Source organism: Oryzias melastigma, linkage group LG11 (genome assembly GCF_002922805.2).
Source record: "Oryzias melastigma strain HK-1 linkage group LG11, ASM292280v2, whole genome shotgun sequence".
Lineage (NCBI taxonomy): Eukaryota > Metazoa > Chordata > Actinopteri > Beloniformes > Adrianichthyidae > Oryzias > Oryzias melastigma.
Window position 1 is genome coordinate 7,572,616 of NC_050522.1, and position 19,874 is coordinate 7,592,489.

Below are 19,874 nucleotides of genomic sequence, written 5' to 3' on the forward strand. Positions count from 1 at the left end.
TGATGCAAACAAGAAAGCTACAACGGAATTATCGGGGATTGTTTTTGCCAACAGACACACCAGAAGTGGTCTGGTTTTTGCTATATGCAGAGCTGTAAAAAGAATATTTCTGTTTATTTGCCCAAATTATTTTTTAAATACAATCTATTGCCCAGAGTACAACCAAAAAAAGCCATCTTGTTTAACTTTATAATTTAACATAAGTTTATTTTTGTGCGTGTATCCCCCCGGGGTTTATTTTGAACAATTGATCTTCAGGTTATTGTTTTTTGTTTCTTACTGTATGTCATTTGTGTTTTGAATAAAAAGTATAGCACAAACCAGTCCACTTTTTAGTGTGTCTGCAAAAATAATCCCTGATAGTCGACTTCTGTTGTAACTTTCTTGTTTGCATCATTTATTTTTTGTTCGCAGTTACTTTTCTATTTTTGCTGCAATTACTTTTATGTTTAAAGTTACTTTTTATTTTTGCTGCGATTACTTTTATGTTTACAGTTACTTTTTATTTTTGCTGCAGTTACTTTTATGTTTGCAGTTAATTTTTTGATTGCAGTTTTTTTTTTTTTTTTTTTGCATTTTTTTTTGTTTGCTGTTACTTTTTTTTTTTCTTGCGATGGCGGTTCTCAGCCACCGTACTAATCCAAAATTCTTGTATTTAGGTACAATATTTTCAGTATCCTTCTAGTTCTGTTTGTAGTGTTAGTCGTGGTTTAACTATTTGTAAACTCAATTCATATTATATTCTTCATTTTTTTTATTCTTCTCTTGAAATGCCAGCTTTCTAAGGGTCAGAAAGGTAGAGAAAGGCATGCTAGCATAATAACAGGCTCTAAATTCAATCACATTTAATTTAAAATGTTGCAACTTATACATTTAAATTTAGCTATATTCCTTCAATAACAAGAAGTTTAGTTTTATCCTCTTGTTTATGGATTGTTCTCTGGGTCTACAATCAGATTCTGAACTAAAATATTACTTTAGATGTCAAAGTATTATATCAAACTATAAATCCATTTCTAAAGGTTTCTAAAAGATGCAGCAGAACTTTTTGGAGGTTTTCATTCCGACCGTCTCTTTCTCTTGGTTTGTGTCCTGTCTGTTCGTCCCGTCCTGCAGCCAGTTTCTGGCTCCATGCCTCAGAGTCGAGTGACTGCCTCAGTGCCTGAAAACCTCAGTTTATTTTTGGACCCCAAACCCAAATCGGAAGAAGGAGCTGTCAAGAAACTGTCCAAGGATTCTATTCTCTCCCTGTACGCCTCCACTCCCTCGGTGCATGCCAGCAGCGTGGCTGCACACGGTGAGAACTCTCCCAGACTCCCCAAATGCTGATAACTACTTGTTGGTTATTAACCTCCAACTCTGTAATTTTTAGGTGGATTGTACATGAACCAGATCGGCTACCCGACGCACCCGTACGGTCCGTACCATTCTTTAGCCCAGGTGGGGGGACTAGGAGGGACCATGATGCCCTCACAAATGGCCATGATGGGACAGCAGCCGAGCAGCATGATAGGGGTCCAGCAGAACTGTATGATGGGACAGCAGAATGGACTAATGGGTGCTCAGTGTGTCCTGCCGCAGCAGAGTGGCGTGGTTGCTTCACCTTACATGGCGGGGGTGAGCCAGGGGATGATGGGACATCAGCAGAGCGCCATGATGGCTCAGCAGCAGCAGCAGCAACACGTGTACGGCATGCAACAAATGCAACAGCTTCAGTGGAACGTTGCTCAGGTGTGTGTGAAGAGAGTACGGCTAATTCCTGGTTTTTATACCTCGTGTGTCAAAGTCAAAGATCGGGGGCCGAATCCGGCCCTCAGGGTAATTATATCCGGCCCCCAGATCATTTTATATTGTTATTATTATTATTAACGGTCCAATGTAACATCCCAATTTTGACAGATTATATATTTTATGGAGAACAAAAATATTGAAATATATTTAAGATTTGGGTTGATTTATTCTGGAATAATATTTGGTTTTTATTCATATTTATGTTTTAAAAGTTTTAAACATTTTGTTTTTATTTATTTAATGAATGTTTATCCTATGTGTGTTGTTTTGGCCCCCTGTGCAATTTAAGTTTGACCCCCCTGTTTTATACCCTTACATTTTCATGGATGGACCAAAATACATACAATTACATGCTTTTACCTACTTTTTCTCCTAAAATCATGTTTCTTAGGTTGATTTTTTTTTCTAAAATGTCCCTTACAGACCCACTCCGATCAAAACTTCTGTTTAAATTTGCATTTGCGAGTATTTCTTTATTCAAATCGTTGTATATCAGGAGCAGACGAAAAACACAGTTTGAAAAACAGCACATTTGTGATGGAAATGCAGTAGGCGAGCTACAGGTTTCCTGCTCCACTCCATGCTGATGCATCCACTTGTAGACAAATAGATCCATGAACATCTTCATTTTCTATATCTTTAATCTAGATCAGAACAGTACTGATGGATAGCTCTAATATTGCATTTTTGTTGCACTGGTAATGGTAGTGTCAAGAACAGGCAGACAGCTGGATCCAAGTGCAGCAGGTTTATTCAGCACAGACAGGGCAACAGGCGTAATGCACAGCTAAAATCAGGGTCAGGCAGGCAGTGGTCAAGCACCAGCATGAGGGCATCAGAGGAAAACCAGAGTAGTCAGGATCCAGGCGAGGGTCAGGCACAGGCTGAGGCAGATTGGTGGTCAAAGACAGGCTGGGATCAAGGCAGGCTTAAACAGGAACAGGACTGAAGGAAGTAACGCTCAGAATTGCAGGAGTAAACCGGAACAAGACTTCGCATCTGGGCACAGCCTGAAGCCTCCTTATAAATGTTTGTGGTGATTGTTGAATGAGGGACAGCTGGTGAGGTCTGGGAACAGCAGGCAGAGGCTTATGGGAAATGGAGTGAAGATGAGGCTCAGGAGAGTTTTAGATTTCAGGCGATGGCTCCCTCTGGTGGTCTGAGGGAAAAACAGACTGATTCATGAAAGGTAGGTTGGGGGTGTGAGGGGCTGTAAGCTAGCAGGTGAGAGTGTGAACAAAGAGTTCTCAGTTATGAGTAACAGGAAGGGGGGCGGGATTGCTCCTCACCAACTCCTGCCAATTATGTCCTAGAAAATGACACACTTTTTTTATTTTTGACTAAAAACTTAATCATCAGAATTAAAAGATCACTTGGGACTTGGCAAACCTGGCTCGGGTCTAGGGGGAAAAATACAGAAGGGGACAATAACAAAAACTGGATGCGAGAAGAATAAATGGAATACAATTGATTAAATAAAGGAAATTATGTGTCCTAAAATTAAAGAACAAAATCAAATAATTAGTGCACTGGTCCAAACAAAAAGACAAACCTAAAGAGAATTGAAACCTTGGCCAAACATAAAATAAATCAGGGAGACTGCTGACCTTCTTCATCCAACAGGCCTCTCAAACAATCAAAGAAGTTGGCCTACTGAGCAGAAATGGGATTTCTCTGATAATGTTTTCGTCTTTGTGACTTTTCAGATGACGCCGCACATGGCTGGCATGAATCTGTACAGCAGCAATGAGGCGGTGGGGTACAGCAGTCAGCACATGGGCAGCTCGTCGGCGCCAAGCTCAGCACACATGACAGCACACGTCTGGAAATGATCGCCGTCCATCCAACCAGAACACCTCACACAAGAATGAAAAAGCGACTCATCCTGGAAGAAGAGTTCCCAGTGCAAGAGAGGAAGACACGACGTGAAGATGCTTGGAGATGTTCTCTCCTCTCTGCCCAAATGCTTCCTCTTGGCATATCACCCACAGCCATACTCTGCAGATTTCCATGTTTGCCTTCAGGACATTTTTGTATTCGGACCAAGACAACAGGGTTTAGTGGCATCTGGTTGAAACTCCATTTCTTTCTTTGTGTCAAATTATTATCGAGTTTGGAGTTCAAATGTTTTTTTTTTCTTTAAACCTAGCTCTTAATGTCATTTATTGAAACAAGATATAACCGTCACCCTACGATATCTTATTACAGGCTTTGAATGCATAGATCCCATTAAAATAACAATGCACTACCTAGGTTAAAAAGAGGCCTATAAAAAGTTTTATTACAAAATACACCAACAACAAGTTTTCAAATCCGTTTTATCTCAAATTTAGTTTCAATATTTGTTTTTATCGTTCACACTCTAAGTTAAGCTAAGGTATTTTTTTACTTCCCTTTTTGTCATTTCAGTTGTAATTTCTGCTCCTTTGAATAGAAAACTAAACAACTGTTGTATTTTAGAAAGAAAGAAAATTGAAAACATATCATTTTTGTTATTATTATTTAAGCACAACTTTTGCTACTTACATCTTTGAGTCTTTTTTGGGGAAATATTTCTCACTCGCTTGTAAGGACTTATTCAGTTAGTTGTATTGTAGAAGTTAGCTTATCTTAAACAATCAGGGACATTTAGCTCACATGTGGAGAAATTTTTGTTTTTTATGACTTAATGGTCATTAATATAAAACTTTTCTTGACAAAAATATTCTAATCTACATTCTAATTGGCAGCTAGTTTGCTAATTAACGAACTAGCTATTTATCTGTCATTCTCAATGTAAGATAAAATATGAATATTTTCCCTAAATATTTCAATTATTCTTTCTTTAGCAACCTTTTATTTCTTAAAATCTTTTAGCCAGATTTTAGGAAGAACGACATTTGAAAACATATCATTATTGTTACTATTAATTAAATACAACTTTTGCTACTTAAACCTTAGAATCTTTTTTGGGGACATTTTTCTCACTCATATGTCTAATTTTATAAACAAAAATAATCGAATTAGCTAACTGGAAAGTTTGCTAGCTAGCTAATCAGCTAACTGGCTAATTTGTTAGTTTGATAATTAGCTAACTGGCTAATTAGCTATCATTCTCACTGTAAGAAAACAAAATGTGCGACATGTCCCTGAATATTTCAGTTATTCTTTCTTTAGCAACCTTTTATTTTGAAAAATCTCTTTGACTATTCCCCAAACCATCATCATTTCACAAACTGGAACTGCTGTATAGTTTACTAACTTTAAATGTAGGGTTAGCCTATGTCATATCAAAATTTCAGAGGGCTTCGTCTGCAAAACTATATTCTCAACTTCTAAGTGTTAAAAGAAATCCTCAACCGGATTTTTGGGAGACCAAAGATCAACACAAGCTTTATCGACACTGTACAGTATTTCAATATTCTCCTGGTACCACCGAACTAGTGAACACAGCGTATTGATTGGCTTTTAAGATCCAGTGATGACAAAATGCATGCGTTGTCATTGCAAAAGCGTGCGCACACCTGATGTTAAGAAGCTACCTTGTTCAATAGTGGCCTCTGCTAATGTTGAATGTCTGTAAAGTGAAAGATGAGTTTCGGATTCCTCCACTGAACTGCTTTGAAAGAATGTTTATGTGGTTTAAATGTACTGTATGTTCAAGATTACTGAATGTTTCTTCACGTACATGTTGATCAGTCTTTGACCAACGCTGAATGACCATCCTGAATGTGTTCATGATTGTGCTGGACTTGTGTTTAGTAAACACACCTGGATTTTGCTGCTGTTTTTTTTTTTTTTTTGTTAGTTTTTTGCTGAGCAAAGTGCTCTTGTGTGTTGACTGAATGTTTTCTGGTGATAAATTGATGAATTCAACCAAGTCTTACTATTTGTGTCAAGAGGAATCTTTGAACGAGCAGAAGCATTTCCGCTTTTCTTTTTTATTTACTGTGTTTACAATTGAGTCAGTGCACATTATAAAGCAGCAATCAGTCTATCTCAGTAAATGTTTATATTTCTCCACCTACTATAAATGCATGACACACTTACTGTAAATAAAGCCAGCCTGGTCACTTGTTTTTTTTGTTTTTCTGCCATCTTTGAGACGTTTTGCTGCTTTTCATACCACAACACACAATACCTGCTGTCAAACCAGCAGCTTTTTCTGTCTGTGTCTTTGGGTCCAGGAGTGGTACCGGCAGTCTCGTCTCGGCAGAGAGCAATATAATTATAAAGAATACTTCATCTCTGCACTCTGTGGAAGAGCTAACTCCTGAAAACGCTCTTTTGTCTTCAAGGCAAGCTTGAGTTCGTTCAGTTCTTCTTATTCAAATCTTTGTTTTCTGTGAGCCGATAAATAAAGAAAGGTGTATTTTTCTGTACTTTTCAATCAAGATTTTGTGCATTTTATTCACTCTAATTATACTATTGCACATTATGTTTCTGAACAATTGATGAATCTTGAATGTTCTGTATATACTTCTATCATACTTTGTGACTTTTAGTTTAACGTCTGCACATTTCAATAAAATTTATATATATATATATATAAATATATCTCTGTATGTGTATTAAGTTTATCTATATAAAATACACATTTTGACCCTATATAACCATTCATATCATATTTAATACACATATTTATGAGACTTAAAAAAAGTGTTTTGTCAGCCAATTGTGCAAGTTCACTACCTAAAAAGATCACTGTCATTTCATCATAGGTATACCTCAACTATGAGAGATAAAATGTGAAAAAAAATCCAGAAAAATCGCATTGTCTGATTTTTAAATAATTTATTTGTAAATTATGGTGGAAAATAAGTATTTGGTCAAAAGCAAAAGTTCATCTCAATATTTTGTCAGCAGTCAAACATTTTCTGTAAGTCTTCATAAGGTTTTCACAAACTTGATGATATTTTGGTCAATTCCTCCATGTAGATCTCCTCTAGAGCAGTGATGTTTTGGGGCAACACAGACTTTCATCTTCCTCCAAAGATTTTCTATGAGGTTGAGATCTGGATACTGGATAGCCCACTTCAAGACCTTGAAATAATTCTTCCAAAGCCACTCCTCCAAGGTTTTCACGCAAAATCTGACCATACCTGGCCCCATACCTGGTCCTCTTGCTGATGAACAGCCCCAAAGCATGATGCTTCCACCCCCATGCTATACAGTAGTTATGGTGTTCTTTGGATGCAACTCAACATTCTTTCTCCTCCAAACAGTAGAGTTCTTACCAAAAAGCTCTATTTTGATTTCCTCTGACCATAAGACATTCTCCCAATTCTCTTCTGGGTCATCCAAATGCTCTCTAGCAAACTTTAGACGGGCGTCCACATGTACTGGCTTTAGCAGGGGGACACGTCTAGCACTGCGGGGTTTGAGTCCCTGAGATCCTGAAATGGAGGAGATTCAGTCTTCCCAGCCTGGTGCAGGGTAACTATTTTGGTTCTTGTGTCTTTCGACAGCTCTTTGGTCTTTGCTATAGTGGGTTTTGGAGTGTGACTGTTTGAGGTTGTGGACAGATGTCTTTTATATATAATAACAAGTTCAAACAGGTGCTATTAATACAGGTGACAAATGAAGGAAAGATGATCCTCTTACAGAAGAAGTTAAAGGTCTGCGAAAACTAGAAATCTTGTTGTTTGTAGGTGACCAAATACTTATTTTCCACCATAATTTATAAATAAATTATTTTTAAAAAATTTGATTTTTTTCTCATTATGCCTCTCATAGTTGAAGTACGTACCTATGATGAAAATTACAAGCCTCTCTCAGCTTTTAAGTGGGGGAACTTGCACAATTGGTCGTTGACTAAATACTTTTTTACCCCCACAGTATATCTCAGTATTGTTGAAGCATTTTCTCTCCTGTAGTTCATCATCATTCCACTAGGGGCAGTAGAAGGGCTTTTCCTGCTCATTTCAAAATGGCTACCTCCATGAAATCTCAAAAACACTTTTAGCAGGAAAACATTTGGCTAATTTTAAAAACTTTATGATGAGAATAACAAATCTTTTGTTTGCATTTTATTAAATGACTACTTCCTGAACTGAAATAATGCAACATTTGCTGTTATTAAAGGTAAAAACATGGAAAAATTTGAGACAGTAAGTTAATAAGGAGCATTTTTTCCTGAACAATCATTAATATTTTTGCATCTTAAGCTAACATTGTTGTGAACAAGCACTTACCAAATCACCTATCCTGTCCTAATTGATATTTTATATAGATTAAAAAATGATTTTGATCTTGTGGATTACATGTAAGGGTTAAAAGACATTTAGAATATTCTGTCATTTTTTTATGCCGTAGATTTAACAGGGTTAAAGATAAAAACATCTACATGTGTCAACCATTTATTTATCATCACGTATGGATTAGCTCAATATATGACTTAAAGGTTATCAGAAATTAAAAGAAATACACAATTTTTGTGATTCAAATAAACTTTATTGACTTTGCGTCCAGATGTCAAAGGGCATGCAAATACAGGTTTCCGAGTCAGATTTTTTTTTTCTTTTGTTTTCCTTTTTTTTTTAGTTTTGTTCCATTTTCTTATAAAACTACGTGCACCTTAAGTAATCAATTTCGCAGCGTACAAACCACAAAAATACCAGTTTTACATTATCAAATACTGCACATAGAAAACAGTTACAAAGCACAGGTAAAAAAAATCACAACTCCCTTTTTCTTCGTTGCCATACCCCAGATCTGTGTAGCAGTCGTGTTACGCTTTGCCCCTTTTGCTTTGCAAACACTCTTCAGTGGAAAGTTTAAGGCCAGTTAAGACACGACAACCAACATCAAATTACATGTGCTTGTGGTCCGATAAATCGTGACAAAAATGTTTAAGTCAGATCTCGAGTTGAGTTGTTTTCCTTTTCTCGGTTTGAAGGTTGTGTTGACAGAGCTGAGGGGGCGGGGCCACTTGGAACACTTTGACAGATGACGAACAGGACAAAGTGGCTACATATGAAACGTATGCTGTTATAATCTGCCTTTAGAGACTTTGATGAGAACAGGCAAGCAGCAAAAAAAGCATCTTTGCTGCTCTCGTCAGTATGGCAAAAGGCATGCAGTTTCTAAAAACAATTTGTTCAATTTTGATCAAATCTGAGAGGGTAAATCTCATTGCATGCTTAATAATACCTCCTGAAATTTGAAATCTGGTTATTGATCCTGGTGGCTCAGCTGATCACACATTTCCAGCTCCGGTGACCGAGGAAGAGCGCTGGCACCATTCTGGGCTACAGTCGATAATTATTGCCAGAGGAAGTATTTGATAAAATGTAAAGCTTAACTTCATGCTACGTAAAGATACAGCACTTTGGACGAATCTTTTTCTCGTTGAGTGTCTTTCTATTTGCACTCGTAGAGATTAAATACAAGAGATTCATTCGAGAAACCATGCTGCAAACATCTCCTTGTTCAAAGTACAAATATTAGCTTGATGGACCAGTTTGAGAAGTTCAAATCTGCACTGGGGAGGAAACAGCATCAACACTTTAAAGTCACCGGCAAACAAAATTAATAAAAATGCAGTTTTGCCACGAGGGAGTCATGCTTGTTTCTACTGCAGAGCTGTCCTTTCAGGACACAAAGTATAAGACATATACAGTTTACAGTACAGTTACAGTGTGGGCAATCTGAGACCGACCCGGAAAAGTCAGAGCAAACAGGATGACAGAACAACTGTACCGCCATGGTGACAGGGTTTAGAAATACATTCATAAAACTATACACAAATAGAACCTCCAAGCAAAATACATTTTTCAAAACTCTCAGTTGTGTGCTACTATAGTGAAGCAATGCCTCCCACAACAAATAAGGCCATTGTACACTGAACAAGCCCTCAATTTTTGCAAAAAAATCTAAAGGCAGGTCTAGCCCACGCTGCCTTTCTAACTACATCCTCCTTTCGATAATATCTCTGTCCTTACAAAAATAAAACACACTCTTGGCACAGAAATCATGATGCATGTTGTGCTTTCGGCATGAGGGTTTTTACACGAAAGCAAGCAGGTTGAAGTGGTTTACATTCCGATCACACGGTCCTTTTGTCCATCGATCCCAACGACGGTGAACCAGGAGCTTCTGGTCTTTGATGCTTGAACTCTTTTAAGTGATGCGTGAAAAACCAAACAGACTATTTATTGATTGGTTCTGGTACCATCGTTCTGGTTGATTTCAAAATGAAAAGCTGGTTTTCAAACACAGCACATTTATACACACTGGTGGTGTCGACTTGTTCAAGGGGCCAATTCCAATGAAAAGTCTAAGTAAATGCACGTATATGCATGGTTTGGGCTTACGCATTCAAAAATGTTGTTTGGGTCGCTACGATAATTTTTCAGTCCATTTTGAGTTGAATGCACGCCAAACGTTAAACCAGATGAACTTTGACCAATCAGGGACTCGGATTTGGTAGTGACGTGTCCTTTTCAAAAGATACATCATGATATATCCCCACCGCGCTCAGAGGCGCGTTCCGTCGACTATCTCCAAGGAAGTCTATGCAGTATCAGGCTTCTGCATTCAAAACTCTTGTGTTTACACTAAGTGAGTTTTGGTCTATTGAACGCATGTCAACAGGTTAAATCAGTTGGACTCGGATTTGGCAGTTGCGTATAGATAGTGTCTTATTCAAAAAGAAGGAAGTGCCAACCATTTGAAAATCTTTGTCAGGCTGTTACATGTTGGAGTAGAGCTTAAAAGAAAAGTGATTTGCACCACTTCAACATTTCACACTATGTCTCTAATATCGAGTACATACAGTAGTATTGGCTAATAACACACCTGTGTGAACACCATATATTAAAGTTTGTTCAAGAATACCCGTTTCGTGCGTTCTTTCGTGTTTTGTAGTACTATCCTACATTCACACTGCATTCCGTTGACTATTTCCAAAGAAAAGTCTACATAGTATCGGGCTTTTGTGCTCAAAACTCTTGTATTCATGCGTCGCTAAGTGAGTTTTGGGCTCTTCGAACATAGTCCACAGCCATTGAACGCACATCAACAGGTTGAGCAGTTGAACTTTGACCAATCAGGGACTCGGATTTGGTAGTGATGTATGGATAGTGTCTTTTTTAAAAAAAAATGGAGGTGTCAACCATCTGAAAGGTCACCACTTTAACATTTCGCACTATGTCTCTAATAGTGAGTACATACGCTAATATTGGTTAGTAACAGACCTGTACTTGAACATGCCACACATCCCCAGTGTGTAGTACTATGCTCCATTCACGCCGCGCTCTGAGGTGCATTTTGTTAACTATTTCCTAGTAAAAGTCTTAGTAGCATCAAGCTTCGAGACTCTCATGTTCTCGTGTCGCTAGGTGAGTTTTAGGCTCTATGTACAAAATGCACAGCGATTGAATGTGCGTCAAAAGCTAAATCAACTGAACTTTAACCAATCAGGGACTCAAATTTGGTAGTGACGTTTGGATAGCTTTCTTTTCAGTTCACAGAAATGTAATTCGTTTAAAGATCAATCATTACAGAGACATTAATAATTACAGTTTGTGTATGCGTCCAGACACCAAGTATTTCATATGTCAGATTACAGCTGTGAAACAAAAAGCGTGGAAAACGATTTGCACGATCTTCACTACTTTGACATTTCTCACCAAGCCTGACTACATGCACTAGTATTGGTAGTCCAGTGTGAAGTAGAACCCATTTAACACGTTTTGAACCCACATACCCGGTGCTTACGTAGCATAATGGTTATGAAAAATGTGACTCCAAAATGTTTTCAGTCAATACCCACAAAATCCATCAAAACAGTACAGTGAATAATAAAACATAGATATGCACTACACGTCTGAAGAAAGGCAATACTGACGTTTCTTCTTTTGGTTGCAAGAGAGTCAAGGGTTTGGGAAACATTTGGCAAAGGCTTTAAGATACATCTGATATAGATCAATATACACGCAGTGATCTCAGACACTTTGTTTGAAAAGTAAGCATGTTGGGGGATCGAGTTACAGCAGATGGACGCAATCTCATATAAGCTCCAACACATTTGGACTCACATGGGATCCATTAAAACTTCATAAATATATATATATATATTTATAGTTTACTAAGTGAAAAACATTCAATGGGGATGTTATAGATTTGGAAACTTAATTCAAGTTTCCTTTGATATTTTTTTGCAATTTCTAGACGCTTTGAGGGAATTTTGTGTAGAAACGAAGAGTCCCTATTTTCTCCTCTATATCAAAATAAACAAAAAGTAAATGATAAGATGAAAAAAAATGACTTTATATATGTGCCTGGAGTTCGGTATAAGAAAAGGTTCAGACAGCAAAGCTGAACTCTGACTTTAACTGAACTTTTCTAATGTCCTTTGATTGAAAGGTCAAAATCAGCTTTTATTATAACCTCTAAATGGGATTCATAAATGTCTGAGTATGTTTAAAGAATTCAAAAAAGGGTTGAGCTGTGTGGTTTTAGGTCCTCATGTTTTCCCTTTGTGCAGTAATTTCAAGACAGGAATAAACTTAAAACTAGAGATGAGTGAAACAGTGAATGAAACAAGCACCACATTTGATACAGACGACAGCACTGTTTGAAAAGGCCCCAGTAACCACATCAATTCAAAATGGCAGCAACTTTGAAATATTTACAATGAAAAAAAAATGGACCCAAACATATATTTAAGTATAAAAGTTAAGAATGGCAAAAAAAAGATCTATACTATGTTTTATAATGAGCTTAATTTGATATTTTAAAAACTCAACTAAGTGATTATTTACCTCACAAAACTTGAATGAATGGAAAAAAATCCATTATGAAGGATAAATTTACATTTAAAACGTAAAGCGCTTAAACAAAATACTTCTGAGAAGGATATTCAAGTAATAATACCTTACTTTTAATGATGAAAAAGACAGACTCTTGTTTTAGGCCAGAAAAACACACTGTCAAGGGAACTAGTGCATTTAAAAAATAAATAAATAAATAAATTCCTATCAACTGCAGTTAAAATTTATTTTTTATGCAGGGAACAATTGAACTTTTATCAAATGTTTGATTTATTTTAATGGTTTATACATTGTCCCGTTACTTGCTTATGTTACCTTTTATAATTTAATTTTGAAAGAGGAAATACTGTGGAGTAAAATTTCAACCAAAACTCTCACACGAGTATATATCAAACTCCACGCACGCAATAAACGTTCCACGGGTGTAAGACTACGGCAAGCCGAATGGGTCAAAAATTGCACAGTTTTTCATGGTTAATACACTGTTTTTTTACGGCGCTTTTCCTGCCGATTATTGACCCCTTTGGCTTGCCATATCCTATGACCTCTACTGCTTGCTGGTGAAAAGTATTCTTATGCTCCTAAAACTAGTTCCACCCCCACTGTGTCTCATTCGTTTTTTAAATTAAAACTAAAAAATGAAAAGATGGGAAAAAGGACTAATTTATTTCTTTATTGAGTTCTGTAACTACTTCTAACTAACTGTAGAAAAACAAATATTTTTGATGTTCCTATTTGAGCTACACAGCCTTCATAAACTACTTCCGGATAACCCTTATGTCTAAGAAGAACTCCTAGTAAATGAATTTGATCAATTAACATGTGTTTGCTTCATTTTTGATTTAAAAAAAAATGGGAACATCAAAAATTATTTGACGATACCTTTATTACGACGGAGTGTGTAGGGCCACTATTAAAGAGAAAATTAAACAAAATATGAGAATCCAGTTGCAAAACTATAAGAAAAAAAGTCAACCATTTACAAGAGTAAAGGTGTACGATTACGAGAAAAAAGTTAACAATATATAAAAATAAAATTGAAAATTTATAGTTTAAAGATTCACAATTTTACGAGAAAAAGTTATGCTTTTTATAAAAAGTCTTAATTTCATGAAATTAATTTTTAATAAGTAAATCCCATTTTTTCTGAATTGTCTCTAACTTATAATAAACTATTTAATGTCGAATTGTTTTTGTTAAAAAACATTTAAAACACAAAATATGGGGTTTTATTTGAAGACCCAGGACTTTCTTCTTGTTAAGTTACAACTTTTTTCTCAAAACTTTAATGATGTAAAACTTTTTTAAAACAATTTTATGACTTTATTCTTATTTTTATTAATATAATTAAACACTTTAGCACATTTGAAACAAAGTAAGAACTAATGTAAATTATTAAAACATCTCTTAATGTGTCTTTTTAATAAGAAAAAGGATGGCCAAACTGAACTGTTCATAGTTTTTCATCGTAATTAATAATTTATTAAAATAAAAATGATAAAATAATTCTTAGAGAAAAATTTTTATTTAAGAAATATTTTGAATTCCACTTTTTGATGCAATAAGCTGCCATTTACAATTTTAAGGTGGCTCCTGGGGGGCACAAATACTATAATTAAAAGTCCAATACAAGAGGTTGTGTGAAGTTGTTCCTGCATAAATACAAGATTAATCTAATGTTAAGTTTACTGTTAGTTTTAACTGGATTTAAACCCTTACAAAAAAGCATCTAGTGACAGAAAATCTTAATCAAGAAGAGAAAGTTCAGCCAGAACAGCTGACAGGTCTCAAAAAGCTTGGACGTAAAATTATTTTAAAAAATGAAGTTTGTCGTTAATTGTCTCTTTTGAGTAAAAATGGTATAAATATCAAATATTTGAACACTTTTTACACATTTGTGTTAGACTGTATTTAAATAAAAAGTTGTTTTTATGAATAAAGTGTAGATGATGATGAGCAGATGAAAAAGAAGTGCAGCATCTTCATAACAAACTTAGAATTTAAAATCATAATAATATTTTCATGCAAAGTTACTAAAATGTGCAACGCAGGTAAAAAAAAAAATTAGACAAGGAAGTGCTTTCTTACTAATCAATAATTTTTACAAATTTACAATAAAGTGCGATTCAAAAACAAACTGTAATGCTTAACAAAATATAAATTAGAGCTCTAAAGTTTATTTTATTGACATATTGCACCTGAAACAAGGAAAGCTACCATCAAATGGCAGGTTACCAACTAATACTGGCATATTAGTAAGAGATTAGAGAGAAGGGTTATGTCTACGCCGATACAGAGAAGTGCTGACTCACCATCTCCCTTCCTCCTTCATCAAACAGGAAGTAGAACTCATGACGGGTAACTCAACTGGAGGTCCGAGCAAAGCCAAAGTGCTGGTAACAGAGTGTGCAACAGATGATCGCCACTGAAACCTTACTTTTTTTTCCTTTTTCCAAACAAAAACCGAGCAACAAGAGCGCTCCGATCACATAGAGCAAGGAAATAAAAAATACTTGAAAATATCTCGCAAGCAAAACATGCAGCTTATTCAAATTATTATTCAAATATAATGATATATAAGTATTTATATTTGACATGTATGTATTTATGTATAGGTCTACACATAGATACACACACTCTGCCCTGTAAAAATGAACAGCAGTGCTGCTACCTCACATGACAGCCATCATGTGGTTTTCCTGTGGGTTTGTTCGTGTGTTTGTTCTAAGTTGAGTGGAGAATAAATCTTTTTTTTTTTTTTTTGCATTACATCTAAGTCATAGACTCTGCTACATTTCAATCATTTATATTGAATGCTAGTTCACCAACCACCTATAGGAATAAGAACAACAATAACAATTGCTTTGGTTTTTAAAAAATAAAGTTTTTCTTCGTCGTTTGGCATAGAGAGTTTAGAGAGCGGCGCCGGGGATGTGCCCTGGATGAGTCGTGCCACGGATGCGTGGGAAGTTGGAACGCAGGCTGGCACCTGCCGAGTCCTGGTGTGAGATGCTAAAGTGTGTGAAAGTGCTACATAAAGCGTGTCAACGTTGTGTTATTTTGTGAAAGTCTGAAATCAAAAAAAAAAAAAAAAAAGACAACAAAAAGTTGTGTATCTATGGAGGGTTGGTGTGCGGTTGTACCTACGCCTGTGTGTGCTTCAGATACAGTCGGTGTGTATATACAGCATGAGTGTCTGCCTGTCGGGGGGTTCGGTGTGTCTAAGTGCATGAGGGGCTGGTGGCGCTCTCCAGAGAGGACTGAGAGAGGCGTCTGGTGAGGGGTCCGATGCTGGGGTCTGCCAGAGAAGAGGTAGGGAACAGCTTGTACCAGCCGCTGACTGTGGCAGACAGGTCCAAGTCCTCCAGGAGGATCTGGGCCATTCCCATGAAGCACTTGTGGTCCATTCGCCCGTAATCCCCCCATACGATTACCTGGGGATAAAAACAAGGGGGAAATCAACTTTTGTTGGTTTGAAACACAACACATGAGAGCCAATCTTTATTTAAACCCTATTCTTTTACATGACAGTTAGCTTTATTATTCAATGACTTCAAGAACGCATTACAAACACTTCCCTTTATGGAAAATAACATTTTTTTTATCTTAATCTCTTCTCTCTAAGTATATCTCCTGACATGACCAGGCTGCAGAATTCAACGTGCAGAACCCTAAGTCTACCAAACAAAATCTTTTTCAAAGTTCATTAAATTAATTTGGCTTTATTTTCAGTCGAACCAAGTTGTATTCTTAAGGGTCCAAATCTGAACTTTTAAATGTGAAAATCTGAACTTTTTAAGAGATCATGTTTGTCAGGTGTCTTATGCAGCAGCTTTTAAAAAATAAACATAGGATTTGAGTGTTAATGTGTAAAAAATGGTATATTAGAGGATCTAAGATTGTGCTGAAAAGCAAACAAAGAAGATTTTAAGAAATAATCACCTTTTTCAAGGAAGTCAGCATAAATGAAATTCCAGTTATTAGTCTAAAAATATAATGGAGTATTAGGACCTACCAAAAAAAAGTAATAATTCTAGTTCTTTTTCAATAAATGTACAACTTTTTATCCTGTAAATGTATGAGACTTAAAGTCTTAAATAAAAAAAATAAATCCAAAATTTGTTTGTACTAATACTCAGTCATAAAATGATTATCAATTCATTTTTTATTAATTTTTAATGCCAATTTTTTGCTTCAAAATATGCTATAAAAGCAGCTAAAGTCTCAATATGTAACAAGTAAGAATATAAATAAATAAACAACATTTTATTTGGACAGAATAAAAATGAAAATTAAAAATTTCTGCTCGAGATAACATCTTAAAATTTAATGTTAAAATTATTGAAAAGACAAGAAAGAACACATTTGTTCCTGCCAACTTAGTTAAATAAAAGTAGAAACTCAAAATAGTGTAAAAAAGGAGAACGTGTTGCGACTGACCTGTAGGACTTTGCCCTGAGGACTCTCATCGAACAACAAAGCCTGCTGGTAGGTGGGGTCCAGTGTTTTCTTCACTACTTTGGTTTTCTTCTTGGCCAAACAAACTCCATTCTCCAACACATACACCTTTACATACGTTGCTTAACAAAAGAAAAAAAAAAAAAAAAGGTATATTTTTGTCGGTGTAATTCAATGAAAGCTTCCGTTTGTGGGATTGGTACCTGGTATGTTCTTGGAGCCCGGTTTTGGGGTGAGTCCTCTGGCCTGATTGACTTCCACCTCTAGCTGCCCGCCTCGGTCAACCATGCCGACATAAACGTCCCCTGAAGAAGGAAACGAGCAGAAGGAAGAAGATGAACGGCCCTGCAGACCTGACCCAGGGATGCAGTGGAGAAGGAGGAACAGCAGAGGGCCACGTGGAGCTGCAGGGCTGCCTGAGGCAGCTGGGATGAAGGAGCTGCTCCATTTTTTCATAACACTGACCTTTACATAAAAGATTTACACCAAATACAAGAATAGTTTCATCGGTGCTGAGTTCAAGTACAATATAGTAACGTATGTTTAGATGTAAATGTACAAAAACCCAAAATTTGTATGTGAAAATTGGACAGAGCCCCTCAAGGAACTTCAAAGTAAAAAGAAAAATTGAAATAAAATTGAAATAATAATGTATCTGGTGAGCCCCAATACTATCTAGCAAGCACCAGTTACTGTATCTGGTGAACAGCAATACTATCTGGTGAGCACAAGTTACTATCTGGTGTGCACCAGATACTATGTGGTGAGAACCAAACTATCTGGTGCACACCAGATGGCATTTTTTTTTTTTTTTTTTACTTTGATGTCCCGTTAGGAGCTCTGTAGACTTGATGTTCATGTTTGGTTTCTTATTCACAAGAGGGTCACATTTTTTTAATATTTTTTATCAGAGTGGAATTGCATAAAATATGCTTTATTGTAGGGCTGGGTTGAAAAAAATCGATTAACTGATTTGAATCGATTTAAGCTTTACTGATGAATAATCGATCCACAAAAGATAAAAATCGATTTAGCACATAAAGCTAAAGTTCGCTAGCTTGATGCAAATGTTCAAAAGAATTTCCCATTATACAGCTAAGGCTAATGCTAAGTCCACCAAAAAACGATACATTGCTGACAAAATGAACATCTTTATTTACTCACAGGCATTAATTTTCCAAACTCTTTTAAGGAAATGTTTTTTAAAGTAACTATTAGTGGTCTAAAACATCATTTTCTTCCCTAATACTGTCATCTTCTTCTTGAATAAGGTGCACTTCTATACCACGATCGCCACCTAGTGGCCAAACGGAAACGCCCTCCAGGAGAAGCAGAACAATGTTTACAATGTTAATGATCTGAACATTTTTGTTAAAACTTCTCCTTTAGAGAATCTATGAAACACTGTATGATATTAACAATCTCATTATTTTACTAATAAATTGTACAATATGTGAACTGTATCAGATTAATAAATTAAATAGTAATTTTTTTTAATATATTTCTAAACAAATGTGTATAAATGTGTAAACTTAAAATTGAATTGAATTGAATCAAAAGAATAAAAAAAAAAATCGGAATCGAATCGAATCGTTTCTAGAATTCATAACTGATCCCCAGTCCTACTTTATTGTCATGCAAAATTACTATAAGATTACTTTAATACTATGCTCACACCAAGAATGAACAAGCAGGGAGGGGCCTCTTCCTCTTGTTCTTTTTCTACTTTTCACTAGCGCATGTCTGCCACCTACAGTTAGAAGAAGCTTTGTGTAAAATGTCCAAGTTGTGCCAATCTGGTTAATCTTGCTCTAGGTTTTTCTTTCACAGCTCTATTCCAATATATAAAAGACTTTGTGTCATAGAATTACAAATGAACACAAAGCGCATTTATTAATTTCTCCTTCATTATCAATTTTGAGATGGTTGACAATTCCATGAATAAAAGGGGATGCTATTCTTACATCACTACCAAATCCCAGTCCCTGATTGGTCAAAGTTTGTATGTAAAAATCGTAGAAATTGTGTAACTATGCGTAAATGTGAGAATTTTGAATCCTGAAACACACATAAGCACGTTTTCATGGACATTTCATAGGAAGTGACCACGTTTCCGAGGGCGATGTGAACACAGCTGCACAGTAAATGTTGCTCGTGCTGCCAGCTTACCCATAGGGGGGGTAGCTAGCGTCTGCCTGCCTACAATCTGAGCAGGGCCGAGTCCATCCAGGAAATCACTGAACTGGCTTTCAGGGCCGAGGCGTGTGGTGGGGAAGACAAACCTGAGGGGAGGAGGAAGTATTATGATTGGGAATGGATTCATGTTTCATTTGGATGGATGTTGAGGGATCTGGCCGGGTACGCACGTTCCATCTGAGCTGTTTGAGTTGGTGCTGCCGTCAGTGGAGTCCTTGCTGCCCTGCCGCGTCACCCGGTTCCTCATCTCCACGGCGATGCCAGTCTCTGTGCTCCTTCGGATGGTGCTGCGGAGTTTCTTTGTTCCACCATCTAAAAAAAAAAAAAGAACACAGAGGTGACTTCTTTAAGAGCCTTTATTACATCAGGATAATCCAGTAAGTATGACAACCAGAGGAGATGGCTGATAAAGAAGTTATAGGGAGCCAGCTGATGCTCAGTAAGCCACTTGTGGAGCAGAGGCCTGAACACAGGACCTATGAAATGATCCTCTTGTTCTCAGCTGCCCTTCGGACATCACAAACATCTCATTGGTACCCTCTCTAAAATGGACTATCCCTAAACTTCCAACATTTGAATTGAAACAATCTCCTTCACATACTTCCTTTTTGGTCGACAAATTGTGAGGCAGAAACATAAACAAACTGGATGCATGATAAGCATTGTGGGCGGTAG

The 19,874-nt window shown here is 36.5% G+C and overlaps 2 protein-coding genes across 2 annotated transcripts in view; one reads left to right on the forward strand and one right to left on the reverse strand.

Moving 5' to 3' along the window:
• The window catches only part of smap2 (small ArfGAP2), a 33,308-nt gene extending 26,989 nt beyond the window's left edge, over positions 1 to 6,319 (forward strand). Inside the window, exons 7-9 of the mRNA XM_024298230.2 lie at positions 1,117 to 1,297; positions 1,373 to 1,731; positions 3,498 to 6,319. Of these exons, the coding sequence (XP_024153998.1) occupies positions 1,117 to 1,297; positions 1,373 to 1,731; positions 3,498 to 3,623 (666 nt within the window). The 3' untranslated portion in view covers positions 3,624 to 6,319. The remainder of the gene's footprint in view (positions 1 to 1,116; positions 1,298 to 1,372; positions 1,732 to 3,497) is intronic.
• Positions 6,320 to 8,201: 1,882 nt separating this feature from the next.
• The window catches only part of rims3 (regulating synaptic membrane exocytosis 3), a 45,905-nt gene continuing 34,232 nt past the window's right edge, over positions 8,202 to 19,874 (reverse strand). The window contains exons 3-7 of the mRNA XM_024297722.2: positions 19,370 to 19,511; positions 19,173 to 19,285; positions 17,207 to 17,308; positions 16,986 to 17,125; positions 8,202 to 15,979 (exon numbers count right to left, since the gene is read on the reverse strand). Of these exons, the coding sequence (XP_024153490.1) occupies positions 15,767 to 15,979; positions 16,986 to 17,125; positions 17,207 to 17,308; positions 19,173 to 19,285; positions 19,370 to 19,511 (710 nt within the window). The 3' untranslated portion in view covers positions 8,202 to 15,766. The remainder of the gene's footprint in view (positions 15,980 to 16,985; positions 17,126 to 17,206; positions 17,309 to 19,172; positions 19,286 to 19,369; positions 19,512 to 19,874) is intronic.